This window comes from Myripristis murdjan, chromosome 22 (genome assembly GCF_902150065.1).
Source record: "Myripristis murdjan chromosome 22, fMyrMur1.1, whole genome shotgun sequence".
Lineage (NCBI taxonomy): Eukaryota > Metazoa > Chordata > Actinopteri > Holocentriformes > Holocentridae > Myripristis > Myripristis murdjan.
The window spans coordinates 20,014,952-20,042,491 of record NC_044001.1 but is presented as its reverse complement, the minus strand read 5'-3'; the positions used below and the strand labels follow the sequence as shown (position 1 = coordinate 20,042,491).

At 44.2% G+C, this 27,540-nt stretch overlaps 3 protein-coding genes across 7 annotated transcripts in view; 2 read left to right on the top strand and 1 right to left on the bottom strand.

Annotated features, from left to right (window-relative positions):
* The first annotated feature begins 1,035 nt into the window (after positions 1-1,035).
* LOC115354195 (sodium-dependent lysophosphatidylcholine symporter 1-B-like) lies at positions 1,036-13,553 on the top strand. Its single transcript, XM_030044449.1, has 14 exons — positions 1,036-1,320; positions 2,889-3,017; positions 3,695-3,819; positions 7,633-7,756; positions 7,857-7,935; positions 8,022-8,182; positions 8,300-8,390; positions 8,978-9,096; positions 9,229-9,312; positions 10,197-10,280; positions 10,385-10,497; positions 10,632-10,775; positions 11,175-11,351; positions 11,725-13,553. The coding sequence occupies exons 1-14, from the start codon at positions 1,231-1,233 to the stop codon at positions 11,777-11,779; spliced, it is 1,575 nt and encodes a 524-aa protein (XP_029900309.1). The 5' UTR covers positions 1,036-1,230; the 3' UTR covers positions 11,780-13,553.
* A 668-nt stretch (positions 13,554-14,221) lies between these two features.
* Positions 14,222-17,327, top strand: LOC115354194 (zona pellucida sperm-binding protein 3). 2 transcript variants are annotated; one of them, XM_030044448.1, is made up of 9 exons: positions 14,222-14,826; positions 14,912-15,024; positions 15,103-15,221; positions 15,346-15,520; positions 15,650-15,767; positions 15,913-15,992; positions 16,098-16,186; positions 16,446-16,627; positions 17,180-17,327. In XM_030044448.1, exons 1-9 carry the CDS (start codon positions 14,296-14,298, stop codon positions 17,234-17,236), a joined length of 1,464 nt encoding a protein of 487 aa, XP_029900308.1. In that variant the 5' UTR covers positions 14,222-14,295; the 3' UTR covers positions 17,237-17,327. The 2 variants fall into 2 exon arrangements, with proteins under 2 accessions (XP_029900308.1, XP_029900307.1); XM_030044447.1 differs by having other exon boundaries at positions 14,224-14,826; positions 16,446-17,327.
* A 2,319-nt stretch (positions 17,328-19,646) lies between these two features.
* The window catches only part of LOC115354278 (uncharacterized protein KIAA1522 homolog), a 26,897-nt gene continuing 19,003 nt past the window's right edge, over positions 19,647-27,540 (bottom strand). Inside the window, exons 3-9 of one of the 4 annotated variants that reach the window (XM_030044593.1) lie at positions 26,638-26,781; positions 25,935-25,978; positions 25,685-25,820; positions 25,389-25,499; positions 22,422-25,198; positions 20,864-22,391; positions 19,647-20,676 (exon numbers count right to left, since the gene is read on the bottom strand). In XM_030044593.1, coding sequence (XP_029900453.1) covers positions 20,615-20,676; positions 20,864-22,391; positions 22,422-25,198; positions 25,389-25,499; positions 25,685-25,820; positions 25,935-25,978; positions 26,638-26,781 — 4,802 coding nt within the window. In that variant the 3' untranslated portion in view covers positions 19,647-20,614. Of the gene's footprint in view, positions 20,677-20,863; positions 25,199-25,388; positions 25,500-25,684; positions 25,821-25,934; positions 25,979-26,637; positions 26,782-27,540 lie in introns of all 4 variants that reach the window. The other 3 variants (XM_030044595.1, XM_030044594.1, XM_030044592.1) reach the window with 3 other exon arrangements.

Below are 27,540 nucleotides of genomic sequence, written 5' to 3'. Positions count from 1 at the left end.
AAGCAGCACTTGTTGAGGCAGGGTTATTTAAAAATTGTGCAATCCACTTGCTAACTGTATATTCCTTCTTAACCCACTTAACATAAAGCACACACAGTGCATTCAACCCTAAAAGCTATGCAGCATACTGGCATTATATAAAATCATGCAATACAAGCCCCTGGTGTTAGTGAAAGGGAACAGGTGGTATCTAATTTCAGGAGCCCTGGGTTCACTCTCTCACACTCACACACACACACACACACACACACACACAGTGGGAATTAAATACCAGGCTCAGGAATAGACAGCAAACGTCCTCTCTTTCCACTCAGAGCTAATTTTGAATTTTGACACTTGGTCCACAATGTCCAGTACACTGGAGAGAGAAGTAAGAACTTAATGTAATGGTAATTAGTTCAAAATGAGGAAGCGGGGACCACTTTACATTTTTCAAAGTGATGTTTTGACAGTACTCTGTTGCCAGTTTCCCCCAAACCACAGGCTTCCAGATGATGCTTAAAGCCCTCAAGTGTAAAAATAAGACACACCACAGTTTGGATTTTCCGTCTGATTTATTTGCATATCATTTGTATCGACGGGAAAGCTGACATGTGGCAGTCATATGTGATGGGGCCCTCCCAGGGACGCCTGAGTGCCACTGTCTGTCTGCATGAGGCTGATAAGAAAGTTCTGTTGAAGCTGAAATTTACACCGAAATCTTCACTTCCTGCTGACATAGTAGCGGCAAGACACCTGCGGTTCTCGGTCTGATGCATAAAAGGAGAGAAAGAGAGTAAGACGATGAATCTCTGTATGAGTCAGCAGTGTCGCCTTTACAGGTATGACGGGTTGCTTGTAGCGTTTACAGCTTCTCGCCATCTCGTGTGAAAAAATATAAATATATAAATGCGCATTCCAATTCTTTTGCCTGAAACTTTCCCAAATTAGATCCTAGAATAAATGTGTTGCCTTTTTCATCTTCATCACCTACATCTTTTTTTTTTTTTTTTTGAGACGTGACGTGACGTGACGTCGAGGCGTAGTACTGAGCTTGAATGAGCGGGGGAGGCACCGAGGGACTTTCAGTAGACCGCAGACAAGCCGCACGGAGCTCTGAAACGGTTCATTGAACACGGGCACATTTTCCTTCATATCGACACTAAAAAAAAAAAAAAAAAAAAAAAAAAAAAATAGAAAAGAAAAGAAAAGAAAAGAAATTGCCCCATCCTCTTGACAGCAAATTGGGCGATGGCAAAAGGAGAGGGCGCCGAGCAATACGCGGTGACAAGTTTATTACCAGTGAAACCAATAAGTGCAGATGGAATCAAGATAGCAAAGGTAAGTGAATGACTTTTTTATTATCAAAATGTTGTCTGTTACAGCGAATTTGTTTGACTTCATGTGTTTGGCTACTCCTGTAGATTATTCTCCAGGGATGTTGGAGCGCAAAAACGCGCGCCCTTAATTCTAAGCACTTGTCCGGCGTTTTTTGAACAAGGCTTTAGCGTGATTACACGCACACACACACACACATCTAGTGAAGTACCCCATTCAGACGCTACACATTTCTGTCCACGGGGTTTTAATTTCACCCGGCTTGCCCATCTGCCTTCACGCAGCTGTTTGCTCATTACACATTTCCATTTTTAAAGGGGCCTCGTCATAATTAAAGCTGCCAAATTGTCCTACCACCACCCGGAGCTCCGCAGTCTTGTCAAATTAGCCCAATATTGACCGATGCAACCGCTGAACATCAGCCTACAGACAGGTGTCACACCACCCGAACTATCTGCAGTATCATTTTGCCTATGTGCTGTTATCTTAAGCTTTCGATGATTATTTGCATGATATCTGTGAAATAGAGATAAAGAGAGAATGTGATGATCATCCCTGTCATCATCCTCCAAGCAGCATGTTAGTTTTCAGTAATGCTGACATCTGGTCTCCACATCAAGTGATGCTGCAGCTGTGACATGTGGATTTGAAGCTGTGTGGAAGACCAACTGTGTGTGTGTGTAGCTGATTGGTTGTTGGCTGCAGGATGTGATCAAACTCCTGACTGTCTGCTGACTACTGACTGCTCAGCCTGAAATGTCACACTACCTACAACATCCTATTGCTAGAGCCAATGGTTGCGCTGCAGCCAGGCACAGTTTTTTTATGGAGTGTGTGTGTGTGTGTGTGTGAACTGGAGTGACCTTACATTCTCACACCACTTTCTAAGCGGCGTGTAGGACCAGACCACATCGTCATAGGGGATTTGTTTCTAATCTGACTTTCTGAGCAGTGGGGTGAGGAGAGCTGGCCAATCTCATTCCTTCACTGTAACAGGTTGTTTAACGTGCTATCAATTATGCCCAAAGTCTGAGAGCAGGCGGTGGCTTTGGATATCAAGGTCATGTTGGCAAAGCAGCCACAGTGTTAGGACGGTGTGGGATATGATTTTATCTTAATAAGATAAAGTTTCAGTCTGTACTTCTCATTTCAGTCATTTTTATTTCAGCAAAATGGGATTTTCAAGAAGACAGGCTGTCATAAATGTTGCATCAATACTTGGCGATACAATATTGATACTTGGGGACTGTGTATCAATAAAGTATTGCCACATAAGATATTGCAATACTATGATGTATCGTCTCTTCCCCCATCCCAAGTCAACGAGGCAGATTGAAGGGCTGAAATATACTGTAGTGCAGTCACAAGTGATGATCATACCGTGCACTGCTGTTTAAGTCACACCTCCCTTTGGAATATAAAGTTTTTCATTTTTAGACAGTTAACAGGCACAATCTGTTTCCAAGCCAAGTGATAAGTGGATCACAGCTCCGTTCCACTGCGTTTCTCTGCAGAAACACACGACCTCTTATCCTCACAGCTCATCTTCTCCACTCTCCTTTTTTTTCCAGAAGAGGGACGAGAGGAGCCGCCTGTCAGTGTGCAGTAAGCTGTGCTATGCCATCGGCGGGGCGCCCTACCAGATCACCGGCAGCGCCTTGGGCTTCTTCCTTCAGATCTACCTGCTGGATGTGGCCCAGGTGACTGAACACACCTCCACACACATGATCAGGCCTTACAGCCCAGGGCCTGAATGTTGATTTGTAAAATATGAATACCTTTGCATTTGCATCAACTGTATACCAAAACTAGATGCAAGGTTAACCATCAGTGGCCAATGGAGTAGAGGAGTTTAAAAAGTCAGAATCTGACTGTTGACTGTTCATTTCAGAATTCATTAAAATATACAAAATAGAAACTTTCTACCTATCTTTTTTTTTTTTTCAAGCATGTGCTGATTAGGCTGAGTCAAGGCCAAAGCTTGTGTTCACTCCTCGGAGCCTTGTATCATTTTAACAGTCTCCAGCTTGCAGGAGCTGGTCAAAAGCATTAGCCCAGACTCCTACTGCTTTGCTTTGTCACTCAATTAGTCAGTGCATCAGCAGGGCCCAGTGCTCACTGTAGGAACCTAAATAAGTCCGGGCAGCCCAGGACATGAGCTCATTAGAGCGATCTTGAATGCTGCGTTGTTCTTAAATGGCCTTGGAATGTCTGCAAGTCATGTTTGAGGCATAATCTTGCAGATGTAATCCACTAGTGGTGTCACTGCCCTTGTGAACCCTTGAAAAGAGCAGGTCAGCAGTGCCATATTCAGTAAAGGTTAATGTTTTCCCTGGAGTCTCACAGCTCTTTCTCCATCTCTGTTCCCTCCTCGTAGCTGGATCCGTCCTATGCCTCTATCATTCTGTTTGTGGGACGGGCCTGGGATGCTGTGACTGACCCGACAGTGGGCTTCCTCGTCAGCCGGTCCAAATGGACTCGTTTTGGCCGCATGATGCCCTGGTAGGTGCCTCAGTCACGTAGCGGCACACGTGCTTTACATTTTCAAGGTCACATGTTGTTGACGGGAGAGGAAATGAAATCTGTATGAGGAAATTAAAATAAAGGTTTGGAGGAAATTGAGAGGTTGAGTCTTTCTCAGAAATGTTTAAGCAAGTGGCCTTACTGTCAGGCAGAGAGAAAACACCACAGGAGCTGTGAACAGTAACCATGACAACAAGTTCAATGTAGATAAAGTTGAAGAACAAACAAGAAAGTGTGAAGACAGTCTGTTAATGTGTGAAGGATCTGCAAAAGTAAGTGCATGTTATGACTGCATTAGAGATCTGTATGTAAAAAAAAAAAGCTACAACAGTAATTAATGCACATTAATGAGTCTTACTGCACAGGTCTTTTTAAAGTGGTGTAATAATTCATTGCATCCATTGATTACAAATTCTGCAGATTCCACTGCGTGAAAGTATTTAAATTGAATAATTCACAATTCACGTGGAGTTTAGACCTTTGTCATCATGGCTTTTCTCACATTTCAGATGAAAAAGTATAGTTTTGCATTATTGCATGTGTTAACTGAATGGCTGGAAAAGTACTGGATGGGACCATGGTTTGCAAAACTCCAAGTGAATCATATCGCTCAAAAAAATTCACTGGTTTTAAAGCAAACCGCCAGCTTGCAAATAGTGATTCACACCCTTGCTCTTTTTTTTTTTTTTTTTACTTCTTCCTCGGTGCATGACCAGAGCCCACAAACCCTTCAACTCTAGCCCTCTTCATCAGTAATGGGATGTAACATTTCAAAGTCTTTTCTTTTTGCCGTGAGTCGGCGCTGTGAAAAGTTCCAGGAAGAGGTGGTGGAGCTTTGTTTGAGCCCTTGGCTAAACCGCTGCGAGTTTGCCAGTTGGTGCCAGAGGGCATAGACGGAGGAGAGGTAAAACTCTCAATGAAGTGATTAGCTTCCAAAACAAACACTGACATAAAAAAGTAGGCACCTCACTACAAGTCATGTTTGAATTATATACATTTTTTAATCTAAACATTGAGGTGCTATACATGAAACGAATTAGGCACATCACATTTGGCAAGGAAACTACAGGTTTTGGACTGAGATGCTTTGAAGAGTTGATGAGTTCTTAGTTACCACATATTTCATCATCTAACTGAGATAACATGGCTGTCATATCTTGATATTCAAATTCCTGGAAGAAGTGTGTTTATACAGAGATATCTTGATAGATACACAGCACTACAACCCTACAGCACCTGGCCAACTAGCTTTCACCCGTGTACTGTATGTAACTCAATATGCCCGTGCACACTGCTGATCCCCGGCTGCCATCGGCTTGCTGAGGGTCACAGTGGTCACCCAGGCTCAGTTTAGCCACTGCAGTCATATTAAATAGCAGAGTAGATGTGCTGACCACTTATGTGCACATGGCAGAGAACTAGTAGAATAAAAAACTCCGCCTGGGTGAAAGATGTTATTTTCATTTGCATGGGGACAGACCTAAATATTTTTAGGTTGTTTTTTTTTTTTTTTTTAACACAGGCAATTTGAATCATATCACAGGACCCTGAATGTGCAAAGCAGCATGCCGACTGTGCAGCCCCGGGCAGCATGTTGCGCGTGTGTGGGGGAGGGGACTATACCGGCTTCTCCTGCTGTGATTGGTCCAACCCACAACACACCATTGAGCCTCAGACCAATAGGGGGGTGCAATGTGTGTGTGTGTGTGTGTGTGTGTGTGTGTGTGTGTGTGTGTGTGTGTGTGTGTGTGTGTGTGTGTGTGTGTGTGTGTGTGTGTGTGTGTGTGTGTGTGTGTGATTTCCCAGAGTGACAGTTTTGGGCGGGGCCTGGCAGAATTGCAGGAAGGTTACCTTGGGTCAAAGGAAGGCCTGATGCTTGGCTGCATGTCAATGAGGTCATTGTTACACAGAGGCAAATGTGTGTGTGTGTGTGTGTGTGTGTGTGTGTTGGCTATAGGCTGGAACAAAGCTAACGTCCCAACTGTCATATGAGGGCCCGTCCCTGAGCAAAGAGACAAGGATGTCTTTCTAATTATTTGTGGCTCAATATCTGACGATTGGTGTTTGCTGATTTTGTTTGAAGTGCTGTGAATGATATTTGGCATTAAGTTATTTGAGGTGGAGAACTCATATTTTATCACAATTTATCACTCAATTTTCAGAGAATGCACACTATCAGTCTTTTAGGAGCTATCTTCACAAATGAGCATTTTACAGTGTGTGTGTGTGTGTGTGTAATGGAAATGTGCCTCAAGGTCATTACCAGTGCCTTACTGACCTCCAAATGTGACACACACCCACATGCACACACACACACATCTGTGCGCTGTGCATAATCAGCCATGGCATCGCAGCCAATCAAAACGCAATCTGACCTCTATTGCCAGATAAATGAAGCGATTAGCTCTCATTAACCTGATTCGGTCAGCCAAGAGCGAGACAGGAGGGGCTTTCTTATTTGCGCGTGTGCATTTACAAGAAGGGTGGGAGCTTCCTATGACCAGCCATGCGTGTTTGGAGAAGTGTCCCATTCAATAAACAAGCATGTCTGTGTGTTTAGTGAGATGATACGCCCCTGAGGGAGGGTGAATTCTCAGCCCCCTCCCCACCCAATAGCTCAAAAAAACGAAAAGGCAGATGCTGCAAAGCTGACTTAGATGTTTTAGCATCCCTTTTAGGGTGGGGGATGACTTCAGGGGATTTTAATGGTTGGTGTGTGTTGATACTGGTGCGATATAAAGGATACACCCTCTGTCCTGCTAGTCCTGTCAGTGTTCGTTTGCCTTTCCGGCGCAGCAGCAGTGACCATGTCTGCGGCCGAAATCTTGCCCTGCTGTGGTCGGGTGCACCCCCCTATCTGTCGTGAGCCCCTGCTTTCAAAAAAAAGCAGGGGCTCAAGAAAAGACGTGGTGTTTCCAAACCCAGACCTCGGTCTCCAATTAATACTGTCAGCAAGGTCGGCTGGAGGACATGCAGAGCTAAGGAATAGGCTGTTGAGATTCAACCACTGTGCGATTGTGAGCGAAGAGTGGGGTGAGAGTGAGGTGGGCCAGATTGGCTCCAGCGTACGGCCGGCCCACCCTCCTCTCCCGGCGCAGTTAAGACTGAGCCCATTCTCCACACACAAGCTCTAACACAGCGGGATTAGGGGGATTATTCACAAAAGACCCGCTTACAAAGCATCAGGGGCCAAGAGGAAAAGAAAGTGACTGTAGGAAAAGGAAAATGAAAGGCGGGGTTAAGCTACAGTAACCATTGGCAGAATGCATTAAACAAACTTCAGCGGATAACAAAGCCAGCACAGTTTTGGTGTGAAAGGTGTATCAGTAGAGTCTCATATGGGCCACAGCAAACCTTAGTGCTGTGCCATGAGGTGCCAATGCATATAAAATTGCCACCATGAAGTGAAGAAAAGCAATAATATAGTTGTACCAAGTCCATTTGAGCTCAGCAAGATGCTCGTCATGTAAGGTGAATCCCAACCTGTCTGATTGCACAGCCCTAAATGAAAAAAGAGAAAATGTCTCTAATTGTTTTACAATACAGATACATGAACATATCTCTGGTGTCATTTTAACAAATTTTAACTCTGATTTTCATGTTTTAACTGCACCGAATTATATATGCCTTCTGTATGAGGTTGAGGATGAACTCAAAAATATTTGGTGGTCAAGCTAGGGTATTTATCTCAGCTCCTGGAAAGTTAACACTTTGGAGTTAAGACTGTCATCCAAAGACAATGATACCTTTGAGAACCAGCTTTATCATACCGTCTCCGCCTGTTTCTCCCAGGATCCTCATATCTACTCCGTTTGCGGTGCTGAGCTACTTCCTCATCTGGTACGTTCCCTCGGTTGAGCATGGGAAGGTCCTCTGGTACCTCTTCTTCTATTGTCTCTTCCAGTCAATGCAGACGGTCAGTACCTCTTATCTCAAAGCTTTGATTCCCTGTTGTGTCATTAAGTGCATGCACCTCACTTTGGTTTGTGTGTGTGTGTGTGTGTGTGTGTTTGCAGTGCTTCCATGTGCCCTACTCGGCCCTCACCATGTTCATCAGCAGCGAGCAGAAAGAGAGAGACTCTGCCACCGCCTACCGTGAGTCGACCCTCCCACAGTCAAGAGGATTTGCTGTAAATGTCACTCACATGCTGACACTGTGACCATCCCTTTGTTGCTGTCAGGTATGACGGTGGAGGTGCTTGGCACAGTGGTCGGCACGGCGATCCAGGGGCAGATAGTGGGTGGAGCGATTGCCCCCTGTATCCCCACTGAGTACGATACCCCGGCTGGTGGGAACTCTTCGTCCGAGGGCGACGGGCCTCATATGTCGCTGGACACAACGGTGAGACTTGCGTCTGTTGGTTGGTGTCGCATAAAAGATAAATATTGGTAAAAATCCATTTGCACGTAACATGTTTCTTTGCACCAGTGCCACCTCATTTGTCTTCTCCGCTCACAGAAACAAGCTTACATGATTGCCTCAGGGGTCATCTGTGCCATCTACGTCTTCTGTGCTGCCATCTTGTTTCTGGGTGTGAAGGAGCAAGAAGGTGAGAGTCCATGAACCAACAGGACAAGTTTCTTAAAGCTGCGCTACGCAAAACTGACAAGGCCAAGGACCCTTTAGATTCAGCTGACAAAAAACTTAAAGGAATACTCCAACATTTTGGGCAAAATACCCTTTTTCCAACTAACTGGAAATACTATCCATAGGAACCAAACCATGCAGAGGTGAAAATGGTATCAAACATCTTGTCTCAGTCTGGGTAAGTCCGAAAAAGGGGATTTTGCCCAAAATGTTGGTGTATTTAAATAGATTACATGCTTTTCCACGTTTTTGTCAGCTGAGTGTAAAGGGTTCTCAGTTCAGTCAACCCTCAGCAATTTTTCATAGCATACTTTAAAGTTTGTATCAGCCTTTATCAGTTGTCTTTGGCAGACACTGTGCCACCTTCAACATTCAAATAGTTCTTTTTCTGTTACAACAAAACACAAATATACAAAATATTACAAACGTGGTTAGATTAAAATGTTTCTGATCACACTGGCTCACTGAAAATGTTTGCTGATATTTGGCAGGATGGAAGCTGTGAAACTGATTTTTGTTCTGTTTCTCTCCCCCATTTTTGGATAATAGATAATGTGCGAATGAAGTCAGAGCCCATCACTTTCTGTCAGGGCCTGAGGCTGGTGATGGGTCACGGACCGTACGTCAAACTTGTCTTGGGCTTCCTCTTCACCTCTCTGGCCTTCATGGTAAACTTCATTTCATAATCTGTTTTTTTTTTTGTATTCGACACCAAACAAATATTATTTTCTGGAAATCACGTCGAAGGGTCGCTGTTGTTTTTCCTTGAAAACGAGTCTTTATCTGTGTATCTTTGGCAGCTGCTGGAGGGAAACTTTGCTCTTTTCATCACGTACGCCCTTGGCCACAGGAACGACTTCCAGAATATCCTCTTGGTCATTATGGTGAGTGTTCCCATCTCCACCGAGGAGCTCAATACCTTACAGTCTCCATGTAAAATGGGAAGGACATCAGTACAATCAGCAGACAGCAATACCGCTCTGCTGGATGTAATTAAAATCTGGTCGGTTCTCCTCGTGGTGAACAGTAGCTAATCAGGATGTGCGGGGGTTTCCGGCAGTCTGTTGGGGGGCTTTCCTCACGCGAGGACAGGCATGGTCATGGGGCTGAAAGGGCACATTTTCAGGGTGAGAGGAGGTGTTGTTTGGGTCCCTGGGAAATCGTCCCCTGCTCACACACTCGCTCCACGATAGCAGGAGATCCAGAGGGAGAAAGGACACAGTGGAGCTTTTGTTGCCCAGGCGCTCCTTCAGTGCCACCATGGGAACGGTGCTTCGGTTGCCCCCTTTTTGCCATCGTTCACTACTTTCTGCTCTACTGCCTCCCCCTCTTATTAGGAGAGGAAAAAAAATTTGAGCGCTACCACATCAGCAGAGGTGGGAGTCAGCATGGAGGGTTCTACTGTATTTGGTCACTTTCAGCCACATTGGTATTTCTCAGGCTGTTCATTCCTCAGGGGCAAGCTTGTTCCTGTGTGGTCATTTGACACCAGTTGACCCCGTCCTCCCCAGAGGTCAAAGGTTGCCCACCCCCTGCATGGTTATGTTAAGACCCCACAAAGTACACTCTGCCCTTGTCCCATGACCTCTTCCTCCTTGGTCAGTTTATCCGGTTCCCACATTTTCCACAGTCCTTAATGAGGTCCGGTTTGCACAGCATTCATACTGACTGACCAAGAAAATATAGTCTTTCTGCCTTCTGTGAGGTCATTTAATAGTGATAACAATAAATTAAACGACAACTCTAACATGCTTTCCATCATTTCCAGCTATCAGGGACTGTCTCCATACCTCTGTGGCAGTGGTTCCTGACTCAGTTTGGGAAGAAGACAGCGGTTTACATCGGCATTACGGTTAGTAGAGGATGCTCGTCTTTGGCATGCATGTCTCAAAAGATAACTGGTGTGGAATCGGTTCTCTCAAGTCACGCAAACCATGTTGCCCTGTCCCTCCACAGTGGGCGGTGCCCTTCATGATCCTGATTGTCTCCATCAAAAGCAACCTGATCATTTCTTACATGGTCTCAGTGGCAGCAGGTGTGAGTGTGGCAGCAGCTTTTCTCCTACCCTGGTAAGGGGACGTTTATTTTCAGAATCCTTCCCCAAATTTCTAAATGTATCACTTGGTTTCGTTTTGTTTTTGGGTTTTTTTTTCTTTTTCGAATGGCTCTCTGTCTTTGATTCAAATGTTATTTGTCCTCGCAGGTCGATGCTTCCGGATGTGGTGGACGACTTCAAGGTGAAGAACCCAGACATCCACGGTCATGAAGCCATCTTCTTCTCATTCTATGTGTTCTTCACCAAGTTTGCCTCCGGTGTGTCGCTAGGTGTCTCGACCCTCAGTTTAGAGTGAGTTGGCTGATGATTTTTTTTTTTTTTTTAAGCAGTGTCAGATAGGCAGAGTTAATGGCAGCTTTGTGTAGTGAATATTGACTCTTCATCCTGCATCACTATACTGTGCAATTTGACCTTTTTCATCCTCTCTCCCACTCATTATGAGCGTCCTCCTCAGTGCTCATATTTGCAATTCCTTCTGCAGAACTCTGAGTGCGGAGGAAAAAGAAATGTATTTGAGTGGGGGATTATCTTGGTCTATACAGTCTCTATGAGATTAGCTCCATATTTACGGTCCAGCAGTCCAGATCATGTGGTCAGCAATCACATAATCCTTCAACTTATAATTAAGCCAAACTGTATTCACATCAACTCTCTTTTCCCCTCCATCCCTCCCTCCACATTTTTGCGCAGCTTTGCCGGATACATTACCAATGGCTGCTCACAACCTGAGACTGTCATTTTAACCCTGAAGATGCTGGTCTCCCCTGTGCCAGTGGTTCTCATTGCTGTGGGACTTCTGATATTCAAAACCTACCCCATCGACGAGGAGAGGAGGCAAGGCAACCGCGAAATGCTGCAGGCAATGCTGTAAGCGAGGCCAAATGCACTCACACAAGCACTTCTACACTTAGAGAAGAACACAGACATCTGCACTTTATTTATTCTGGCTAAACAAGGCCAGACAACTATTGTTGCACAGCAGGACTCATGCATGACCAGACCTGTCTCCTCCACTAAACATGCCGCTTTGGCCATAAAACAAGCCCGGTGTCCAATAGCATCACCATGCGATGCTAAATTCAGTTCCGTCCTGGCATGTGGTTGTATACCTGAGGAAAATTCAAATTAAATCCTCAAACAAACTGTTTACGGCCTGTCAGTGTCACACATTATGTCCCCTGTTTGGCCATGCCAAGTCCTTTGTGTGTGACTCCTGGCTGTTCTCCCGTCTTTTAAACAGGGACTCTGAACTGGACTCTGAGTCGGACTCTGCGGAGCTCGGGAATGTCGTGTAGCAGAGTGAGGCGGAGGAGGAGAAGCCAACCAGAAGGCCACCGCTGTCTTGCGTGTTTGCACAGGCTGACAAGAGGGACGAGACCACCAGGCTGGCTGGACGGGTCTTGTGTGTTTTGGGGTCATCTGGACTAACACAGGACAGACCACAGACCACAATGTGGCGGGCTGCCCTGACGCTACCTCAACTCGACAGGCCTCCTCCAGTGGATCACACAGGTTTACGGGGCCCTCTAGTGGCTGACGTCATCCTATGCATGACTTGAGTATTCTCGGTTTGCCATCATCTGTGGTTTGAGCTGCTGTTTATGTGTTTGTGTGTTTACGAGATTGAGTTTTTACCTGTGCAGTCTAAGATTGGAGCAAAATGTTACCTAATCTATTCTTAGGTCAGTGGGGGAAAGCTACACTACTTACACTTTTACACTTCATTCAGCTGCTAACCCCCCCTCGAGGGAAATATACAGTATCAGCCCTTATTTACAGGAGGGCATACCGATAACACTTCCACTGGGATTGCCATTATGTGGAGCTGCTAAATTTATGCTCATGTCTGTTTTTGGAGTTGTCTCCTGAGAGCGAGAGTTGCCTGTTACACATCTTTTCTGCTAACACAAAAGACGGTTCTCAGTGTACTTGAATTTTCTGGTGTAAAACGCAGGTTTCCATGGTATCACAGACTTGACTCTGGTGTATCTAGACCAAGTAAATCACTGCCTTACAACCACACATATTATACAGTTAGCTGTGCTGAGATTTTCTGTTGGACTTGTTTTTAACCAGACTGCGTATTTGGGTTGATGTTGGGGTTTTTTCTGTAGTCTTTCTTTTTGCTACCTAAAAGGGTTTCTCCTACAAACTTTTTGGGAAAGTGCTTTAAAAACTTCAATCTATCTCCATCAAGATTGACAGCCATTTCTGAATCCTAACGTGCTTTGTGTTGTCACAGAGGGCGACTAGACACTTTGAAGTCGTTTCAGTTAAAACCATGGTACTCCCCAAGGGAAGAGAAAGGCTTTATTTAACTATTTATTTTAACTAGATAATCCAAGGGATTATAATTTTCTGATAAAAGCACATATAGTACTAATTTGTTAACTTCTAGGTTGTAATAAATTCTTGTAAATATGAGGGTAAATCATGGGAATATGGGTGTTTGTGATGGTTTGTACAGATCGTAGGCTACTGTTTATGTATGCATGTCAAGTGTGTGTGTGTGTGTGTGTGTGTGTGTGTGTGTGTGTGTGTGTGTGTTTTATAAAGGCAATCTGTGACCCACATAACAAGAGATTGTCAAATCATGTGAAGAACTCAGACTTTGCCAAAATAATGAAGAAATTTGACTGGGGAAAAAAAAAAAACATTGAATCATGTCATGTTCTGGTGTTATAAACAAGCTGCTTTTATTCTGACAAGAGCAGCTTCAAACCACTTCCTTATAAAACACATCAGAACAAACTTTTCACTTCAGATGCCTTGATTTAATCTCAGTGCTGCCAGCTTTCAAACTTAATTTTGTAGATTAAATTCATATAAATAAATCTTGATCTGCCCACATTTTTTACTCTAATTTTTCAATCTTGGGGCATTTACATGGCACTGAATGAAAGCACATGACTCGGTGATGTTAGATGATGTGTGTGTATATGAAATGTAAATTGTACATACTGTTTTCATACGTTTGACCATGATGTGACAATGACCAATATCATGTAAATTAGTGAGACAAATTGATGTACCATAAATTAGAATATGTGAATAAACTCTAGCAAACAGTGAAAAGTCTTTTATTTTACTGCACACGGCGGCTACCAACACAGTGTGTCAGTGTGTTTATTGCAGAAACTGAGCAATTGATTTTTGTTTCTGTTAGTGGATTTATTTGTTTTGACTTTATTCTGACCACTGGATGGAGATCATGGTTTATCAGTCTTTAAATTTGCCATACATCACTGCAACTGATGTAAGGTACTATACAGAATATCTCAACTCACGCCACAAATGAACAACAGGGGCTCGCATTCAGTGGACAGGGAAGTAGATAGTGACCCACATCCCTCCTCAGGCGCTGCAGAGCAACTCATTGGTCTGCTATTGTGTCTTGGAATAAAAAATGTCCAGTGGGATGAGATCATTTCACTTGCTCCCAGTATTAATCACTTTGTTTCCTTCAAGCAAATAACCGCTGTTGCTAAGGGTGTATTAAGATAACCTCTTACTAACAGCATCCTGGAGTGGAAACAAAATGATCCCACCCTAATGACATTTTGTCAGGTTTTATGATTACCTGTGATTTGTGTGAAGACAATACGAATAAGTGCATATGATAATGTCTGCTGGAAATCTCCAATAATGCTTTTCAGTGGCTGAGTGGATGGTTTCTTCCAGTGAAACCTCCAGGCCCCTGTTTAAGAGGAAAGCTGCTGATTCGTTCTCGCCAATAATTACCCCCAGCTGTGACAGAGCAGCGGATTTACGCACAGATATACAGACAGGTAGGACAATCTTGGCTCTTGCGATGAAAACAAAGTGGCGTCTCTTGGTTTTTTGGAATGTTTTATCACTGGGCCTCGTCAACTCGGCAGCGGACACCCTTAAATCTCCGTCTGTATGGCGCCCCACTAGAGGGATAAAAGTTTCTAAATTGGGGGACCCAAAAAAACCCGCCGACACAATCAACTTGTCGACAACAGGCGACAGAGAATCCGGCCAGAAGTTTCCCACTCAAAACATGAGTTTCCCCTCACCTCGACGCAACACTGAGCTGCCACTGACATCTACATCTCCTTCTCCAAAACCCAAAATACGCCGATTTGTGCGTCCAGAAAGGCCCGAAGCAAAGATCAGCCCGGACTTTGCTTCCCTCCCAGACGTTTCCGTCACCTGCTCCACGTCTGACCTGGTTGTGCGGGTCAAAACAGCCTTCTATGGTTTTGGTGCAAATGCCGAGGAACTGAAATTGGGCACCTGCAAAAGCAATGGGGTTCTCGGTCCCTATGGCGACCTGCTCTTCACGTATCCCCTGACAGAGTGTGGTGCCAAGCGTGAGGTAAGATCACATGGTTGTTACACGCTCTTTGCGTTTTCCTGCATCCTGATCTCGGTTAATCCAAAAATATGACACCTCCCGACAGATGCCCCCTGGTTATCTGGTCTATAAGTACGTGCTCCACTACGCGCCCTCGCCAAAATGGTTCCCGAGCAGAGCGCATCGGATCGATGTCAACATTGAATGTCGTTTTCAAAGGTTAGACTTGTCTTTTGCCTTTTCTCGACATCTTATGTGTGTAAAGGCTCGTCCTCTCTAAACCTCCATCCTGGCCAGGTATCATCATGTGCGCCAACTGGCTGTGCGTCCCACCTGGCGAACTGCTGTTGTGCGTAAAAGGCTGAAGGCGGGTCTGAAGGCAGGTCCGAACGACTTCCAAGTTCAGCTGATGGATGGTATGCATAATAATCTTGGTACTATAGGGTTCAGTGGAAATGTATTCAACTCTGATAAAGTTTTCCAGTAAATAGGTATATTTGGTAGATTCATGCTGTGATACTTTTCAATGGACTATCTTAGGTCATTGGACCGGGCCAGTCAAGTCCAGAGTGTATCAGCTCGGGGAGAATGTTAATTTCCAGGTTTCTGCTTCACGTCTTCCCCCTGGAGGAAAGCTGTACATCAACAGCTGCTATGCCACACTTTCCAGTGGCTCTAAATCATCCATCAAGTACACCATCATCGACAACTTTGGGTGTGTACTGTGGGCGGTCATGCTTAAAAAATGCTGTGGCTTTGCCCTTGGACACTGACACAGAGTGGAGGTGTAAAACAATTACCATGGACTGATGTCAGTTCAAAGGCATATTGTTGTCCTTCACAGCTGCATGGTGGAGAGCCAGAGGGACCCAGGGGCCTCTCATTTTGTCTCTCCCAGAACAGATAAGACTCTGCGATTCTCCTTTAGAGCCTTCCAGTTCATTGCTAACCCTGACACTGAGGTGAGCGCAGGCTGGATGCTGACGTTTTCTTGCGTCAGTGGTAACACTGCACGATATTGAATTGAAACTACAAACAGCTGAAGTTTGTGCAGTTGGGAGAAAATCCTCCAGTTTAAAATGTTAAATGTGCATGTCTTTATTTTAGGTCTACATTCACTGCAAACTACTTGTGACATCAAAGGACCCAAGTCCTGCACACAAATCCTGCACCTACAGGGAGAGCAAGTATGCTTCAACACCACAGACAAAATCCCCCACCCGGACTGCGATTGGCTTTTCTTTCAGTGCTTGTTAAGAGGAATGAGTGATGTTTTGCCTCTGCCATGACAGGTGGAAGGCCCTTACTGGTGACGACTCCATATGTGAGTGCTGTGACTCACGATGTTTGATCCCTGAACCCCGGAGGGCCATGATGGAAGGTTTGTGATGTTGTAGCTATTTCTGAATAATTAGCCAGACAGTTATTTCTGGCAATAAACATTCTTACTTAAATTTGCCATCAAGGATATTATGATGGTTTTAATTTCCACTAACATGTCATCCCTCTAGCAGTCTAATTCTCTTTCACCTGGGGGCAACTACAAATATCCATGTCCCTTGACTGCCAAGTTTTCCATTGCAAATGTTGATGCTCCCATTACTGGTGCCATCCTCTCTAATTTGACTCTGTGTCCTTAGGCTCTGCCAGCAGCGGGCCGATGTTGGTCTCAGATCAACCACACAGGCTGGAAGATGGCTTTTTACCAGTTACAACATCTCTGGTCAGCATGAGCACACACAGCAACCCTGAAGACACAGTGGTGTTTGAGACCAAAATGAGCCACCAAACCACTGAGGAGATGCACAGTCCAGACTATGATGTTGATGATGTTGATGATGCTGTTGAAGACCAGCAAAGCTACAGACTCTTGCAGGAAGAAAAAAGCAGGATTATTTTTGACGGAGTGAAAGAAGCTGGATTAGATGAAGTAGGTTTCAGAGATGGGCTTTTTGAGGATGAGAGGAAAATGTCTGGTATGACAGATTTAGAGGAATTTGCAGTGGATGGCTCAGGGTATGTAGTTACACAGGATTATCTGCAGAGAGAAGAATCAGGATCACAGACAGAATCTGAAAGAGGACCAGAGCTGAGAGCAGTAGATGGAAAGGAAGATGATGTCTTCGATGAAAAGCAGTTGAGTCATCTACAAGAGCAGGGAAATGGACAGCCACCACATGGTGTGGGGGTGAAGGAAATGTTGGCATCAGAAATAGAAGTTGACTCACAGTCTATTAAGACATTGAGGGAGGATAAGGTGCAGCCGCCGGAAACTCAAAGTAAAGAAGAAAAAGGAGAAAAGAACACAGGTAGAGATGAAGAACCAGAGAGGGCGACTGTCTCTAAGACTGAGAGGAAGAAAGATGATGGTCAGGCAGAGGCAGAAACAGTGGATAGTCAGGAAATGACTTGGTATTTCACATGGATGTAGTATTAGTGCATCACTGCTCAAAGACTATTGTAGCCCACAGTAGGTTATTCTGCTGACACATTTCAATAAAAATACACAACACTGAAATGCAGCCAATCGCTTGTTCCTTTATGCTATAATTTTAATCAAAAATGTTGTATTACAGTTTTTCCCAATTGCTAAAACACATTTCTTGAAACCTCCACCCATTTTCTCAAAACCTAAAACCCAAATCCAAAGCCTCAAACTACATTCAGAAAACTCCAGACTTTTCACCTCAAAACCAGTTACACTGTGTTCAAAACCAAACAATGTGTGCAGATCATACACACAGCAAGTAAAAATATAGTCACCTCAGAGCATTCATCAGACACTACATCAAATAATTTAGGACACAGCATCCAGGGCACGTAGTAAACAGAAAATGGTCATTGTAAATGCATTTAGCAAAATAATATTGTAGTCAAAGCAATATCTAGACTACATTCAGCCTCTGAACGTAGTCCGCCTCTCTGTATGTTTCTGTCCATTTTAGATGAATGCACATGTGCCACCTGTGCACTGAAAACACTGAACTGGTTTTTATCCTGCCCAATTGGTCTGATCACATCATTAGAAACGCGTGTGTTCAGTATTGAGTTGTTGTGTGTAAAAGATGACAGCTGTGTTGGACTTGTGTTCACATTTAGCTGTCTGTATTTACAATTTTGCAACACGAGTGTATGACAGTGTGAAATGTGTTTAGTGACTGAATATGTGTTTAAGGTTTAACAAAAAAGAGCGGATGAGTTTTGCAAATTTTGTCCAAGTACCTGAACACTGTTTGGCCAAAAAAAAACACATGAAAATGGTTGAGAAATAAGAGAGTTATGATTTTATGTTATGACTATTACCAAAATATAAACAAAGGCTAAGACAGGAACCCCCGGTATCGCAAGAGGTCAGACGCTGGTCCGCCCAATCAGAGGCCACACTACAGGACGCACTGAGTGACGTAGACTGGGACTTAAGTAATTCATGAGCAATATTGCAAACAGTGTTTTCCCATGGTAGTTACAAGCTATGTGCCCACCGGCAACTATAGTTGCCACTTGCACAAATTTGCCCATAAACAAAAAACTATTCATCCAAGGTACAACATTTTTTGGGGGGTTATTCAAGAGACTTGTATGATTAAATACATATACACATGTCATGGTTGAAAACATCAGAATTTAAATTAAAGAAAATTAGCTCTTTCTGGGAGGGTTTGCTGCTGGCATGTTCTCGGGAGGAAGGGGTAGGAAGTCGACGTCATGTGACAGGAAGCACTTGCAAACTTTTTTTTTTTTTCTTAAAACCTTTGTCTAAGTTGTCTACTATCATGTAATTGAAGAAAATTATATGAGTAACATTTAGATTTTTTTATTTTGAGTAGAAAATGACAGGCATAGACTTTGGCAACTATAGTTGCTGGTGGGCTTAAATGGGTTAACTGACATCAAAGATGAAAGGAAATCTGTTCAAGGGAACCTGTACCACACTCTTCATAATATTCTGCTCACATTTACCTCATGTTAGATTTTCAGAAGTTAACAGGTTGGACCAAAGGTATATCAGTATCACATTTCTTTGACATTCCTCACATAGTTGACTGGTAACAAAGTAATGGAGAGGGCGAGCAGCCGTACAACTGTGCTGCAGGCTGCACTGCTTCTGTTTCAAATTAAACAACTTTACCAAAGTAAAACGCATAAGTTGGTAAAGATCAGTACTGTCAAAAATTAACACTAAAAAAATGTTTGTCTTTGATAAGGCTCAAGGAGGGACCACGTTTCAACCTCAGGTTCTCTGCTTAAGGAAGGCAGCTTGGATCACAAGATATTGCATGCTTTATTTAACCGAGATAGTATGTTGTACTTTATTTGCTGGTCCATGTTTGAATGTGGATTTTACGTTGTATTTGTACCAAAATTTGAGTCCATGCTGTCTGGAACTCACTGAGACTTGTCTAAAAAGTAGGTCAAACATTTAAAAAATGTATATTGCTTGTTTAAAAAAAAGGCCCATTTTATTTGATAGGCATGTTTTGCTGTTTAACCGACTTTATCATGACTCATAGTGTAGAAATTCATCTCTGGCCTTAGAGTTCAATTTAACTTCATCTTGATAGGGTTTCTACTCATTTTCCATTATTATTTTTTCATTATTTATTTATTTATTTATTTATTTCAGACTTAATGTGTTATCTAGATTTAAAGATTTTGGTTCCAGACTACCGGGAAATTATATTATTTTTATATTTATTATTATTATATTAAAATGGGGAACAGGGTCTGCGCAAATGTATGCAAAGGCCAGTAAAGAAATAGAGGAACACTGGATTAGAACAGTTGGAGAAAAAGACCAAGGATCCTCGACTTGAAAGCCACTCAGTCACTGGCATTTTTCTCTCTTGGTAAATGTTTATTCTGTTTATTACACATAATACATATTTATTAGATCTCAATCACTGAAACCAGTTTGAAATATATTACAATTCCACAGAAGGTTCTTCCAGACTTTGACCAATGATCTTTATAACTGTAATGTAAAACAAAGCTCTCAATTAACAGTAACTAAAAGCAACAGAAAATGTGCCTCAAAATCATGGTTCATCAGATTTTTCGTGACACTGATTTACATAAAGAGCTAAGCTCATCAATTTAAATATTAAAAGAAATATTAAATTCTTGATTGGATCTTCAAAGAGTTTGACATGACACTGATGTGGGATTTTTGATAAAACACCCCAATAAATTTGGACATCATGAGGGCCTTACTTTCTTATAATCCCCAATAGAATTGAACATAAAGGGAAAAATAACTTATGGTAAATATATTTTTAACAAACATAAATGGGTATATTCCCACCTCTGGGAAAATACAGAACAGAATTCCACAGCGCACATCCATAATGACTGGATATATTAAATATACAACTTTCAGTTATATTTACAGATGAGCGCTCATAACTCCCATGGTCAGAAGTACTAACTAGAAGCATTCAGCTTGCTCCTTGCTCCACTCAGCAGGAAAAGTAGTGGTACAATCATTATTTGACACTAGAGGGTGATATATCCTCATCTCTTACAGTGGACCACCATGAACCAGCACTACAAAGGTAAAGTTCATCAGACCCTCTGGCAAAGAAAATATATTTACTCTTAATATAATACAAAACGAGTACTTGAGAAATTTAAGACCCACACCATTAACATCAAATTCAGAGAATCTCTCTTTAAAACCCCAAATTCTTCAAAAAATAACCATCTTCTCCATCCAACTTTGGCTTTTTCTCTCTCTCATACATACACACTTCAACTTGCAGTAAAGTCCTTCCCATGTTAACTATTCCCAGGTCTTCTTCAGTCTTTCCAATCATGTTGACGTCTGTCCTCCCTCGGCGCTACCTGCAGTCCCATTTGGTTTCTCTGGAGTACCTGAGGTTGAGGAAAGATGGCAGAATTTAATTTAGTGTGTTGGAGAGACGAGGGGTAATATATTCAAATGGCCTATCTGAACCTGAGTTACACTCACAAAAAGTGAGTCTGTCAGCTACATCACCTCTTCAGTCATGCATCAAAGTCTAAGGGTTATGTGTATTGACTATAGTAGATAACGTCTTACCCTTGGTGCTCTCTGGCTGTGCTTCCTGTCCAGCAGTCTGCATTTGCTCAGTCTCCACACTGCTCTCTATTTCTTTGGCCTTTGGTTTGGGTTTCTTTGCTACAGGTGGTGGCACCTTGGCTCCCTTCTTCAGTAACTCTGTTTCATTTGCTGACTTTGTTACAGAGGAAAGCTCAGCCACTAGGTTCTTCTGGTTGTTTGAATTAGCCTCGGGTGAGGTCACAGTCTCAATCACCACCTTTTTGGTACTTTTTGAAAAGATAAAGCTGGCAGTGCTGGAAGGGGATTTGCGGAAATCTCCACCTAGTGGTGATGTTGGAGACGGCAAACTGAGGCGAGAAGTAGGTCCATCCTTTGATCTTGCTGCTGTCCTCAAGCGGATGGCCTCCTGCAGGTTCATGGAGGGAGAGGAGGATATGGCAGGAGGAGACTTCTTTGTAGGGGAGATAACTGTGGATGAAGAGGTGGGCAGTACCATGGTGGTCTGGGACTTTGAAATGGTAGGTTGTGAAGTGACTATGGCTGGTGGAGATGTGGATGTCGGAGAAGTTATGATCAGAGATCTTCTGATGGGTTTTTGAGGAGCCTCACCAGCAGCAGATGGAGCTTGACCCTGATTACTGGGATTCTGGGTCCTCATAATGACCTCAGGCTGGGTTTGGTCCTGAGGTTTGATAGGGTCAGGACTGCTATTGACTGACTTCAGCTTGACCACCTCCAGAAGGGAGGTAGTCATGGGAGTGGCCTCCTCTTGTGGGGCAAGGGGAGAGGTCTGCTCTTGGCTTCGGTTCTCTGCATCCAGTAGAGCAGTTTGGTGCTCAGTGTTAGCAGGAGCTTGGACAGGTAGAGGAGGAGGAGAGAGAATGTTTATAGGTGGAGGAGGGGTGTGTTCTTGAGTCATTTGTGGTGCATGGGAGGTCTCAAGAGAGGGTAAAATAGGGATTTCAGAAGGTGGTGGTGGAGAGGGCTCCTGAGCTGCTGGATGGCTATCATCAGTTTGTGGAGGCTCTGAGGGAGGAGGTGGTGGAATACTCTGTGGTGGCAAGAGTATGCTAACTGATGAGGAAGCTGGCTCTTGGGAGAGTAGAAGGGCAACTTCTTCAGCAGATGGTGGGGAGACCTCCTTTGGTGGTAGTGGTGTGGAGACTTCTTTAGGTAGTGGAGAGGAGACCTCTACAGGAGGTGGAGGGGAGACCTCTTTTGGTGGAGGTGGGGAGATTTCTTTCGGTGGTGGTGGTGTGGAGACCTCTTTTGGTGGTGGTGGAGGGGAGACCTCTTTCGGTGGTGGTGGGGAGACGTCTTTCGGTGGTGGTGGAGGGGAGACCTCTTTTGGTGGTGGTGGAGAGACTTCTTTCGGTGGTGGTGGAGGGGAGACCTCTTTTGGTGGTGGTGGGGAGACTTCTTTAGGTGGTGGTGGAGGAGAGACTTCTTGAGATGCTGTAGGGGAGACGTCTTTAGGTGGTGGTGGAGGGGAGACCTCTTTAGGTGGTGGTGGGGAGACTTCTTTCGGTGGTGGTGGAGGGGAGACCTCTTTTGGTGGTGGTGGTGGAGGGGAGACTTCTTGAGATGCTGCAGGGGAGACGTCTTTAGGTGGTGGTGGAGGGGAGACCTCTTTAGGTGGTGGTGGAGGGGAGACCTCTTTTGGTGGTGGTGGGGAGACTTCTTTAGGTGCTGGAGGGGAGACGTCTTTAGGTGGTGGTGGAGGGGAGACCTCTTTAGGTGGTGGTGGTGGGGAGACTTCTTTAGGTGGTGGTGGTGGGGAGACTTCTTTAGGTGCTGGAGGTGAACCCTCCTTTACTGGTGCTGTTGGAGCTGCGAAGGGCGGTGGTGGGGGGATACTTGGAGGTGGAGGAGGAATTCCTTGGGACATAAGATACATTTTGGGTGCAGGTGGTGGTGGTTGTGCAGCACTAACTACCTCCTCTGATGCAGCAGGCTTGTCCCCACTGGGGAGAGTTCCTGCAGCCACCCTAAGACATTCTGCATTGACCACTGATGCAACAGATGTGATTGTACAAGCAGAGTTAAGCTGCTCACTGTTTGAGTCTTGTAAAACAGCTGTACTGGGAATATGCTGCTCTGGTGGGACCTGAACTGGTATAACTAACCCCTCCACACTAAATAATGGGGGAGGTGGAAGGGGAAAATCCATTACATCATTCCCGCCAAGGATCCCGGAAGCTTGTTCCATTGGTGGAGGTGGTGGAGGCCACAATGACTCACTTGTGGGGGATACCACAAGATGTGGTGTTACAGCAGAAGCAGCATCTGAGGCAGCTAAATGTGTGTCCTGTTTTGTGGGGGGCTGAGGTGGGTGGTGTGGTGGAGGAGGAGAGGGAGCAGGGGAGACACGTACTAATGAAATGGCAGGTAATGTATCCATTTTCGTTTTCACTTCTGTAACTGAAGTGTTACTGTGTGTTGCCGGTTTGACCTCGTCCTGTTGCATTGCTGCTAGCCTCTGCTCACGTTTCTCTGCGACTTTCATTAACATCCCACTTAGTAACTCACTCACTCTGACCTTCTCGTCTTTTTCTGTGACTTTGCTATTTTCTTTCACATCTACATGCGGCTCTACATGAGCCAGTCTTTCATTGATCTCTTTGTGAACCTCTGAATTCAGCTCCACTGTGGAAGTGTGATCCTTCTGTTTTCTTTCTCCAGACATGCTTTTTACAGATCCCTCTTTAGATGTTGGAGGAGATTGCCTCTGCTGTCTCCTGTCCTTTGGATTCTTCTTCACAATTGCATAAGTATTATCTGGGGCTGGAGGTCCCAGCAACAACTCAAAGGTGCGTTTGTTGTGAGCCCACACCTCTGGGGGAGGAGGTGGCGGTGCATGGACATTGGGTGGGGGTGGGATGTTGAAGAGCTCTCTTAGGGCCTTGACTGAGGGGCTGGCAGTGACTGTGTCCACTGAAGGGTTGGGTTGAGGCTGGGGAGGTTCAGTGGACTTTTTGCTGTCAGTGACGTCTGGCTGTTTAAGAGGGGATGGAGCTGAAACTGTAGGGGCGGGACTGGACTTAGGAAATAAGCTCTGCAGTTTGACCAGGATGCCTTTTTTATGCCTCGGAGAGGACCTATGGGACTGTTTTGAGGGTTGAGTAGGTGTGCCATCTTGGCTGGAGTAGCCACTGGAGGGGGAGACAATTTTCTTTACCTCATTGTCCGGAGGTGCTTGCTTCTTCTCAGGTGAAGTGTCTTTGATGCCTGGTTCCTCTAGCTTTACAGAGTCCTCTTTCTCTGGTGTCTGCAGCTGGAATTTGATGGATGAACCCGTGGAGTCATCCATTGAACTGATGTCTGCAGAATAGCCAGGGCTGTCTATGGTCCTGGCGGGCATAGGAGAGGGTCCAGCCTCCTTTATCTGTACCATTTTGTTTTCTGTACTTTCCTTATCTGATGACAAGCTTTGGGGAGAGGATTCCCCTGAAATCACCCTTACCTCTGCCAGGTCACGTGACCGCCGTTTCATTTTATTGTGGAGGGAATAAGAACGGCTTGGAGGAGGAGGAGCTTTCTTTGACTTCATCACTGAGAGGCTACGTACAAAGGCACCATCTTTCTTTACCTCACCTACTTTGGACCTGGGTTTGCCATTAGAGGTGGATTTGGAGGACTTGCTGATAGACGAGTGGACACTGACTTTATCTTCCTTAGCAGAACTTCCCAAATCTCCATCCTGTGACTTTTGTCTAGGGGTGCTGCTGCTGGAGATGGTGGAGGAGTCAGACACCAGTGTCTCTGAGGACTCAGAATTGCTCCAACCCGAGCTGTCTGACAGCTTGGGCGGCTTGTGTTTGGAGGCAGAGGAGAGGGTGGAGGCTCGAGATGAAGCACGGGAGGAGGCTGGGCTGGCCAGCAGCAGGCTGCTCTTGCTGACAGTACGGACACTGTTGCGGCTCCGCCCACGACTGATTTCCACCACGTCAATGGCAGGTGGCATCACGGCATTTGGAATTATTTTTGACAGGTAGGTGGCCTGTGGGGACATGGACATGACAGGGCTGGGCGGCTGCTGCTGGAGGCTGTTGGCAGTGGTCATCCAGGGGACAGCGAGGGAATGGGGCCTCTGCTGGTCTGACAGCTCAGGACCAAAGCGGTGCAGCAGGGCCAGGTCATCCCTGTGGAAAGCCTGAGTGGAGTTAAACTGCTGGACTTGGTCTTCGCTGAGAGGCTGAAGGGTCTCAATGTTCTGAAGGCTGACACTGGTCCCCTGTTGAAGCTCTGCTGCCTGCTGTGGGCCATCAGTGGTGAAGGTATTGATGGTCTCACCATTAGGGAGCTGTTCCTTATCTAGTATTGGACTAATTGTCATGCCTGTTCTGTCCAGCCCTAAGAGAACATAGGAGGAGAGTAAATAAGAAACTAGACATGGAAAGTACATGGAAAAAGAACAAAATAAAAAATTCACTTAACAAATGCTACCATCCTCTTCCATTCTAAGTTAGTCCATGAAGTAGTTCATGCTATTCATAGAGAAACATCTTTCATAAGTAATGCATGTAAAAGATTATCTACACACCCAGTTCTTTCTGGACATGATGTGGGATCCCCATAACTGTCTTCCTGCTTCTCCTTCTGGTCTTGGCCTTCTCTGGCTTCTTGCCAGCGTTCAGGGGCCTGAATGTCGATCCTGTGTAAACAGGATAGAGACATGAAGATATAAGGTATACACAAAAAACTAGTCCATACATTCATCATACCTGTCAAATATTTACAGTAAGTACACGCACACATTTACAATAAGCACATTGCATAAGGAACAGAAGGGGATACAACTAAAGCATCTTATTCATGGTTGTGGTTACACTGAGCTACCTTGTCTGGAGATTCCAGAACGGGAAGATCTTGTGGAGACGGTCGACTGTGTAGAGACAGTAGAGGAGGCATCAGGGATGGTGCTGTCAGTCATAAATCCTCCACCATCCTCCTCTGCTTGGACTGTCACCGATGACTGTCAGGAGTGGAAAAATATATATATACATTTTTCAGAGGATAATGGTTTATACAAGTATGTTTTTGTGTTCAATAACACAGCAATGTTGGAATGTTGGAATGCTACACTTACAATGGTGCTTTCATCATCCTGGAAGTACACGCCATTGTTGGTTTCTGTGGGGAAAGTAAAGCTTTTCATTAATTTATAAAGTTATTTTTTAAAAATCTCATTAGTGCTCATGTCCTCATGTGTGTACCCAGAGGTGGAAAGTAACTAAGTGCAACTATGATTTGAGGCACTTGACATTTCCAAGGGAAATATTGCACTTTTTATTCTAGTCCAGTTACCTGATGGCTGTTACTTTGCAGAATAAGGTCTAGAATTCAAAACATACAAAAGCTCATAAACATAAAACCTACAATATTAGAATGATTCTTACAGGTTAATGCAAATGATTTAACAGTCTGAAAAGGACCATTATTTAGAAAGGATATTTGAGTGTTGATACTTAAGAACATACTATTGCTAACACTTTAAACAGAAGGGTTTTACTTTTAATGGAGCACTTTTAGATTATGGTATTACTACTTATAAGCATTTAAATACTTTTTCCCACTGTTGTGTAAACAATCTTCCACCCAATGAGCGCTGCAATAGGCTCCAGCACCCCACGGCCCTAATTAGGCTAAGCGGCTTGGTAAATGAATGAATGTGTACATAATATTTAGCAGTATGCAGACGGATGCTGACATGTTGATGCAAGGCACTCCCAGTCTGGAAATAAAGACTGAACTGTCACATTGTATGTATGATAGAAGCAGGATTTTAGTACCTTCTTGCTGCATCAGCTTCAGTCCTTCCTGGGCCTCAGTGTGAAGGTCCTCCAGGTATTTGGGCCTGCTGGCCTCAATGAAGACATTCTCCTGGAACAACGGGGGCACCTGGACCCTCTGCTCATCATCTTGCTTTGGGGCAGCTAGGGGAAGAAAGAGGGGAGAGGGGATCAGCCTGGATCAGCTCAAAGCTTTATGTTACTGTGTTACTGTAACAGCAGATAAGGCAGCCATATGGACAGGATGAGAACATCCAGGTATCTGCCAGAGATGCTTAAACATGGGATTAAGCGCCAGTGACTGTGACAGTGATTTTTAAAAAGGGGATTATCATATCAAAAAGCCATCACCACAAACATATGCTCTATTATTACGTTTAGTCTAGCCAAACAGACATTAAATAAGTGAAAGTAAAAGCGAAAAAGAACATTCATTAAATTGTTATGTGATTATTATAAAAAGTCTAAAACACAATGTCATAAAAACAAGCAACTCTCAAAGAAACTAATAATTTGCCATGTGATGTAACTTGTGTTAAGTCAAATGTGAGTTTCAAACACTACAAAAAGAAAATTGGAATTAACTTATTTATAAATTATTTATTATAGGTTTTTTAAAACATGCAAAATGAAAGAAAAACCTCAAAATTGAGTGTATTTATTTTGACTGAACACTTATTAAGTATTTCAAGTAATGAAACCTAACCTAGAACAAAGACTGAAAAAAAGAAAAGAAAAAGATAGCATGACAGAGGCTTTTTGTTTGTAATTAAATGGCATGCTGGCCACCTGGCACTTTATGTGACCCTGTCATGCTTGTGGTGCCCTCACACCTCTAGGGCACAATCTGGGATCAGTGGGCTAATAACCTGCTAAGAGACTTTTATGTAATGGTGACAGCTG